The sequence below is a fragment of the Nilaparvata lugens genome, chromosome 10, assembly GCF_014356525.2.
Source record: "Nilaparvata lugens isolate BPH chromosome 10, ASM1435652v1, whole genome shotgun sequence".
Taxonomy (NCBI): Eukaryota; Metazoa; Arthropoda; class Insecta; order Hemiptera; family Delphacidae; genus Nilaparvata; species Nilaparvata lugens.
The window spans coordinates 11,810,759-11,820,079 of NC_052513.1; the positions used below are offsets into that span (position 1 = coordinate 11,810,759).

At 31.5% G+C, this 9,321-nt stretch overlaps 1 protein-coding gene across 2 annotated transcripts in view; it reads left to right on the forward strand.

The window, feature by feature from the left end:
- Nucleotides 1-7,244, forward strand: part of LOC111055473 (nucleosome-remodeling factor subunit NURF301) — a 78,606-nt gene extending 71,362 nt beyond the window's left edge. For both annotated transcript variants that reach the window (XM_039436310.1, XM_039436311.1), the window contains exons 35-37: nt 2,005-2,200; nt 3,007-3,091; nt 3,995-7,244. In XM_039436310.1, coding sequence (XP_039292244.1) covers nt 2,005-2,200; nt 3,007-3,091; nt 3,995-4,197 — 484 coding nt within the window. In that variant the 3' untranslated portion in view covers nt 4,198-7,244. The remainder of the gene's footprint in view (nt 1-2,004; nt 2,201-3,006; nt 3,092-3,994) is intronic.
- The last annotated feature ends 2,077 nt before the right edge of the window (nt 7,245-9,321 follow it).

The following is a 9,321-nucleotide window of genomic DNA, read 5'->3' on the forward strand; positions in this document are numbered from 1 at the left end:
ACTGGATAAATGTATTGTAATGCTGAACTTGATTTTGATTTTTATAAATAATCAGAATTAAAACATACTTGAAAGTGAGAAGTGAAAACATAACCTCATTCTTTTTTCGAAACTTCTATTCATTAAAATTTGGGAGAAATACAGTTTTGGGCTATGCCTGTTGTCTTCTCCCAATCATATCACTGTATTTTAATGTTTTGTGATTGTCATTGAATAATAATGTGTATGTGTGTGTGAGAAATAAATTTCGTTTTCAAGTCATTATAAAGTTCAACTCTTTCTATGATAATTCAGAGATTAAACCACCAGCTGATTCAATTCAGTTTGAGTTTTGATTTTGTAAACGGTCCTTTATCTGATTACAATCACATTGATTTTTAGACGTACGATTTTTTTGCTTATAAATGCTATTAGATAGAACATAACTTGGCAAACAGATGATTTGTTCATGTGTTTACCAAGTTAAGTTCCGTTTAATCTGGTAGATTCCATAAGGACAACAAAAAACCGAACGTCCAAATATCTATGTGCAAAACGTCCAAAATCGAGGCTTTACTGTTGTTACTTTGCTTGATTCAAGAATGGATTTACGAGAAAAATTATAAATTATGTTGACTATACGTTTTCAAACTATGCAACAAAATATCACTAATAAGTTTCTTCAAAACTGATAAAAGAAATTTGAAGATATATATGTATTTCTACCCAAGGAACATTAAATGTGTGAATTAAACTTTTCCTGATTGCTTAATTCAATCAGTTCATTACGAATAAAACAAATTCAATTGGGTTATCTATAAAAATTACTTTATGAAGTTATGAAAATAAATGAATAATCGTTGAAAAGTAATAAGTCCCAAAAAGTAAATCAGTGTTTTGAAAGTAGCAATTTTGTTTATATTGAATGATCACTGGCATTACGATTGCAAATTACTGTCTAAATATTTAGTATCTTCATCTCTTTATTTATTGTTTTGAAAATCGTATAATATTGAAAGAGCTTTAAAGTATAATCCGTATATGAAACCGTAAATTTAACTTACTCATTTACTTTATCATCATCATCTTGATCATTTTGGTAATACATTTAGCCACTTTGCGCCATGTGGTCGAAAGGGTGATGTGGGGCCAACTATTATTATTTTGATTCACTTAACCTACTCCTGCTACATTTGAAATAATAAAAGTTTAATTCAAAAGTAGAATTCGACTTCAAACACATAGGTACTTTGAATTTACCCAATTAGATTATCGGGATATATTGGTGATTGATACTAGGGTAGTAATAATTCCTAATTATTAGTTCTTGTATATTTGTATGAATTCAAACACATACCTTTCGATTACCTTGTTATTTTCTCTGAATTCATTCTGTGGGTTACACTGATCAGTGTAATGATTAGGTCTAATGAACTGAAATTTATGGCATTCTATATCTTATTGTATTATCCTTTTTTTTCGTTGTATTGTTATTGTGTTGTATCATAAATGAAAGATAGCATCAGAAGACATCCCATGGTATAGGGCATTTAAAATCAAATCAAAGTTTATTCATCAAAAACAATTACAATACAAGTTTGAATACTATGACATTTAATACAAATAATTTTATGCATTGAATAATTTCTTGATAGACATAAATAATTTAATGAATATACACCACACTATAAATTATATGTGTTGGGTACAAATATGTGTTTATGTTCCAAATTTCACTGTCAACTCAAGCCGATAGTCCTGAAATTTATTTTTCTCCAAGCTTTGTAACGCTGGCAGTCTCTCATAATGTGCCGTTCTTAAACTCTCATCCGGCCAAAATAGTAATAATTATTGACAGTAGTCGACAGTAATCGGCTTGAGTTGACAAAGAATCGGTTTGAAATTTGGAACATAAACGACCCATACCGTGGATATCTTCTATCTTTTCTCTACAGTTGTATTGACTGGCCTTTATATAAAATTGTTATGTTGTGTCAGTTGACTGAGCCATGTATTTAATTGCAGATTCTACATCTGCTGTGACAAGTGCCAAGACTGGTTCCACGGTCGTTGTGTGGGTATCCTGCAGTCGGAAGCGGACAACATCGACGAGTACGTCTGCCCCAACTGCCAGCGCAACTCCTCCATCAACTTCGCCAACATGAAGAACCTCAACACCAAGGACTTCGAAGCGTTGAAGAAGTTGATCAAGCAGCTGCAAGTGAGTCCAACCAAAAATTAAGCAAACCATCTAAGCAGTGGAGTAGCGAAGTTCAGGGTGTTTCCAGGTTCTCCCATGATCCCGAAAAAGAGCCCCAAAAACCAAGATAATACCCCCTCTCCCAATAGCATTTCACTTGGTGAAGTCTATAGGAGGCCCAACCTTTTTGGTTAAACCCCCCCCCCTCCCAATTTTAAAATCCTGGTTACACTACTGCATAGCCATCTAACTCAGGCTTGTATTGTGTATGAAAGTTGACATTTTCCGGCCATCTGCCTCTCCACTTTATTTCTAATTTTTGTTTTGATTCTCATCTAATTGATTTTATTTCTAATTCCATATCAAAGTAATAGAGTAATTATCAAAATGAATTGTTCACTTTTAAGAATGTTATACGTTATTCTATTGTTACTTAAGATCCGCAGATGATGGTTTCTTTATCCATTTCGAACTGCGATGTATTAACACACTATTTTGTAATTTAAATACCAACATGTCGGTACGTTAAGGTCGGTTTCCGAGCTCGGGATTTAGCTAAGTTCTAGAATTTAAACAGCTGGAGTCAGAAAATTGACTTTCCAAATATCATTCTTTATTAATAAAACAGTATTAAATCTTGAAGCAACCTTTATTTTTAGAAAAAAACTTTAAAATAGTTTAACTATTTTATTACTATTTGATACTTTTTAAAAAATAAAGGGTACTTTAAGATTTTATATTGTTTTATTAATTTAAAAAGTAGCCCAAGTGAATGAAGTGTTTTTATTATTATTTATGTATTTACTGAATTGTTTTTCCATTTTTAGACTCACAAAAGTGCGTGGCCTTTCATGGAACCTGTCGACCCGGCCGAAGCTCCTGATTACTACAAAGTCATCAAGGAACCAATGGGTAAATAGCAATAAATCTGCATTTATTCCATCCTTGAACAGTATATCAATAATATGGTGCTAGACTTCATAAACCAGAATCATATTTACCAATCATATTTCAACTAGCATTTTAAACCTTAGCTCTGATCCCTTATCAAGATTGCCCTAATTTTTTTGCAACCCTGCTTTAGTTTTAGCAACCGGCTAAAGTAATTTCAAAGACGAATAAAAATCAAAGTGAGTGAACAGAGATAAATGAAACTTTCAAATAGTTGTTTCTAGTCTACTCAAAAAAAGGTGATTTATGGTGTTATCTGTAGTTTAGAAAGTCTTGAGGTGTTGCCTACTGTATTTAAAAACAGTTTGCGTTCGGAATAGTTGAATTTATGGGTCATTTGTAGTGCATTCTGGAATGCATTACTTCATTAAGAAAATGTAGCCTACATTAGTTAAGTTTGCAGAACTAACGTTAGATGAAAAGACTATGTATTTTCATGCCTTTACAAACCAGTATTTTAATACAATGTTGTTACTTCAGTTGTTCTCATTTGTTATTATTATTGATATTTACTCATTTGCATGTTTTGTTGACGATTTTTAATGAAAACTTTAACGATCGGACTCACTCGGTAATGTCTTTACGGAACTCGCATGAAATGCTAACTCGCTAAGCCTCGTTAGGGAACCAATGTGCTCGTACCGTAAACACTAACTACCCAGACTTGCAGCATAATATTTATACTTCTTCAATTCAAAGAAGAAGATACAATCAATTTTAGTCAATATTGAAGTTGGCCTTTCATCACTTTCAGCCGACGTATTAAAAACCACAACTTCCTGATAATTATGCACACAATAAGGCCAACAATTATAATACTGTACCAAGTATATTAATGTAATAAGTATATTCATTTTTTTTCAGATCTCCAAACAATCGAGCTGCGTATCACTGATCGGTCTTACAAGAAATTGAGTGAGTTCATCGGTGATATGACAAAGATTTTCGATAATTGCCGTTACTACAATCCAAAAGAATCGCCATTTTTCAAGTGTGCCGAGTCTCTGGAGGCATACTTTGTTCAGAAGGTGAAAGGACTCAGAGACAAACTTGTCGATAATAATTAATAGTGAACAATCACTGATTGTGGAAAAATGTGAAAGTAAAAGAAATGTGAATGTGTGCTATATGAAGAACAATTTTGATGAAACTTGTAAAAAAATGAGTGGCGAGAGACAAAAATAAATATAATAAATGTTTGCGAACAATCCGTGTAAATAAAGATATTGTTTTTATCGTAGGTAGTTATTCTGTTGAAAAATTGAACTTGATAATCATAAACAATGATGTCGGTAAGCAATCTATTTTTTTAAATCATTGCTGACAAATAAATTTCAAAAATTAAGTTAATTTGAAGTGACAGTAGAGTGGAAATTTAGATTGAATATTTATTTTATAGGTATTTATTATCATTTTTGTATCATTTAAGTTATCAGTTTTCATTAATATAGCTTCACGATTTAGTTACTTTAGAATTATTTATTGAAATTCTTCAAAATTTTGTAAATTATTTCCAATCAATTCTATGTTTTCATCGACATTGTAAATTCAATTTAGTTATTGTAAGCTGAAAATTATAATTATATGAAAACTCCATTCAAAATGGAAGTAACCTAATTTAGTCGATTAAGTGGTCCTTATCTGTCGGTCAAATACTGTGACCTTTAAAATAAATTAATGAATAAATCCATAGAAAATACAGTGATGCAAGTTGATTTTATTATATTACTCGGGCTGGAGTGGTCAAACTAATTTTCAATTTTTCATTTCTACTCTTGAAAACGTTTGACTCTAGTTGTAGCAGTAAATCATTGGTTTTGCAGCTCTTTCTATTTTATGTACAATGCAATTTTGACTATACAACAACAAAGGCATTAATCTTTCAGTAAAATCTGACTATTGCAGATGTAGTTTGTATCATATAATAAATAACGGATGAAAATTTTTCATCCAATTTTTATTAATTAAATTTTATATAGAACTCGCTCCATACCAGGAGTTCATTGCTGACAAGATTGACAGTTTTTCCAATATATTTTAGTTTTGAGATCACTCAGTCCATGTGGCTGAAAATCCGATACATAATATCTTCTTGTAAAAATTCGAAATTTTTTCTATTGGGTAATGTTTAATTTTTCAATTTTATGAAAGGCTGGAGTTACCAGGTATGGAATGACAATGATGTACATTGTATTTTGTACACAAAAGTATATAAAAGATTATTGGAAAATTCGTTTTCAGTTGAAATACAAATTTATTACATAACAATTGAATAAACGATATTATAAATCTTGATAATGATGCTTGTTATAATAGGCTAACATAAATATTTTGGTCCACTAAACACAAACCTGGTGGTAAAAACTCGAAGATTACACCACCTTTTGAATAAGATATTTGAAACATTATGTTACATTCGATTTACTAAAATCCTAACCGATATTAATTAATTTTAGTTTTTCTTGTAACCTTTTTGATTATACTTTAAGAATTAAATTTTGAGACTCATCTGTCAATAAAGATGTGGAATTTTGAAACTATATGATACTCATTATTCAATTTAGCAGGCAACCGTCACTTGCTTAATCATAATCCTTTCAGTATTTACATCTGCCTGCACTTATCAAGAATAATTATTCTTCAATTTATTTTGAAATGTCAACTGTTCTATGAAAATCTACTGCTACTACTAAGTGATTGTGTTTATGAATGGTTAATAAAACTGAATATCGGATTTGCGGAAGTGTGAATTGAAGTTGTTTTAGTGTGACAAGGAAATTCTGATTTCAGTTCAAGTATTAATAAAATAAGAAGTATTTTCCTCCTCAATTTTCGATTTTGCAAACGAGATTGTTTCTAGAGTATAATCGGAAGAAACTTATTATCTACCAGTAACAAAGCCTGAACTATTAATCAATAAGGAATTATTCTGATAATTGTAACTCATAATATTTTTTAAAAAATTGCTTATCACCAAAATTATCATGGTTTGACTCCGAATAAAAATGATCAAGATTCCTGAAGCTGTGATCAAAAGTTCTATCAATAAAATTATCATTATATTGCCATTGGAGCTCATACTGCTGAATTTAAATATCACAATTTTCATTTTACTTTTAAAATGGAATGCACTATATTAATTGAGTTTGTAGTTTCTTTCTATTAATGATTCTTTCTCACAAGAATGAATATTTTCATGCAAGATTTTCTAATAATTCTTTACATTTTTCGAAGCAATATACTTTTAGTGCCTGTTCATTATATTCGAATTGATTTTCCAAATGTATGAATGTTCTTGTCTTGGTTTTCTGCATTCATGGGTAGCCTAATCATTCAATCTAGTTGGCGATTTTGTTTGCTGCATTTTTTAAATTAAGTTATTTTATTGTAATACCCATATTATTAGAAATTATCAATACATCACTTGAACACTTGTAGTTTAATGTAAATAGTGAGAATAACTTTATTTTCAATGTCAGTTCAACAAATTATATGTACAAAGATGAACACTTCATGAACAGACGTTATATAGTACAATGTGATTGTGAGGATTTGATATTAGTGACTCTCAGAACAATAATTTTGCTCACTTGAATATTTTTCCAATTTAAAATGTGTTATGACTATGACATTTTAATTTGATTTTGCAGAAAAATTCAAAGTAAATTATTAATCTTATCCAAAGGTAAATGATATTAGTCGGTATTATCAGATAGTCATTTTTGTGACAACAATGGAAGAATTATTCAATGAAATCAATTATTATTATTATAGTTTATAATCGTAAACAACAATGAGCTACGTATTCTCTTGAAATGTTGAGTTAAAGTTTGTATATCTATTGGTGTGAATAATTATAGTGATAAAAATTTATTTGAAAGTCCAAAACAAAAATGATGGTATGTTGAAGAATAGATATTATAAAGTTGATGTCTAAGCAATTATTGACGAAAGTTGCTTGTGTAAAATTTTTTAACTTGTTGAGAAAGAATAAAAATCAAGCATGAGTTTGATTATAGTTTTTACTATTGAAAAAATAGTGTATGTATAGTTTCAAATAGGATGTGTATTGTGTAAATACTAATAGAAGTGATAATTAAATGAGCTTTCTTTACATGGTTTTCATCTCACTTGAAGTAAGTAACCCATTATAATATTTAAATTGTCTCAATTCGAAGAGTGCTGGTCTGAAGGCTGATATCTCACGTGTGTGGACCAAAACACAAATATCTAATTTCATATTTTCGGCATTGAGGTCGTTGCACAGAGATCATTATGTACTGTTGTGCACTCAGTATTAACAGGTTTCATTCAAATAATCATTACCATGTTGTCATACAGACAATCAACCGCGTGAAAAAGTTGAAACCCGCTTGCTTTATTTGTTACTGCGATTTTAAAGTATGGAAAATATGAGAATACTAACGGGTTACAACATTTTTGTTCAAATGGTATAGCTAATAAATAAATGTTTACTGTTTTTTGTATAAAAATACAAAACAATATTTTTGGCGTGGCTGGAATAAGAGAAGCCTTGTGCTCCAGCCACGAGTTCTAAGTATTTGAAATGCTGAGAAAACTATTACAGCAATTTTGGTTTACTAAAACAATAACAGAAACGAAAATTGTGAAATTATGCTGAAATGAAACGTTATTATTATGTTTGTTTCTGTCCATAATGTGAACCACATTTGATGGTCACAGATAGACAAGTCATTAACAATTAAAGAAAAAGAATGCACTCAAGGCAAGAGCATGCATCAAGTAAAATATGTACCGCTCCAAAGCAGCACTCTCACAACTGAAAAACTCATTCTGAGGTGATCCTCAAGGAACAGCCTCAACCTTCTCCTCAGGCTTGCCAGTGGCAGAGTCCCCGCTGTAATGGGTTGCTTGTTGATGATCCTTCCCACCATATAAGCCCAACTAACCTGCGTTCTCCCAAGCCTGCAATACGAGAGGACGAGTCTATTCCTATTACGGCTATTATGCCCATGGACATCACCCCTTGTAGGCAGGACAATCCAAGTGCTAAATAATTACACAACCAATACAATCTTAATTAAATTGAAAAAACAAAACAAACTGAAAATAATTTTAAGATACAATCTGAATACAGAGATATTACAATATCGTAATCATAGATGGTATGATCAGACAGACTAATGATCAGTTTTCAATTTTAAAATAATAGTTTTGCTTCACCCATAATTTTATAAACTAATTTTACTTGGTTTTAGTAATTTTCTCTTTGATGAAGTCGTCCGGAATTTTATTGATCAGTTTATTGCTTTAATACATGAATTGACGTTTACAGGACGTTAAAAAAGTGATATTTGTGTTGAAAGCATTCAAGTTCTTTGGTCTTATAAGGGATAGTACGAGGAGTGAACAAATATATATTTTTACTAGCCGTCAGGCTCGATTCGCTCGCCATATCCGTCTAGCCAGGGGGCTAGACCCCCTAGTCTAGCCCCTACTAGGGGCTAGTCCGCTCCCTGGACCCCCGACTGGATCGTCCAAGAATGAGATCAGCAGGCTCGCTTCGCTCGCGTGCATTTTTCATTTGAGCATTTTTATCATATGTTAGGACGATCCAGTCGGGGGTCCAGACTAAACGTCTGGCTAAACGGATATGGCGAGCGATGCGACCCTGACGGCTAGTAATATAATTTATTCCCAGGAATAGCTCTGATTGAAGTAGCAGTGCCCAATCAATTTTTCCGCGATAAATGCATTTCAATCTTCAACTTGGTGCCAACCTAACAAAGTCAACTCAAGTTAATGCCAACCTGACAAAATTATTAATTTAGTTACCAGTTAACAACTGTTTCGAAGAGGTACTCTCTCTAGATTATAGTTTTATATTAACATATGGTATGGACATTTTTCAATTATAATTAAGAGAATAAGAAGAATATACATGCTAAAAGACGAACTTTAAACCCTTAAAAAGCCCCCCTTAGAGTTAAAATATCGCCAAAAGATTTCTTAGTGCGCTTCTAAAGGGCCAATGAACATACCTACCAAATTTGAACGTTTTTGGTCCGGTAGATTTTTAGTTCTGCGAGTGAGTGAGTGTCATTTCGCTTTTATATATATAGATTAATGAGGTTACTAGTGTAAAGTCTGGGTCTTCCAAGCGCAGCTCTAATTATATATTCTGGATAGTTGAAAGTTTGTTAAAAGGT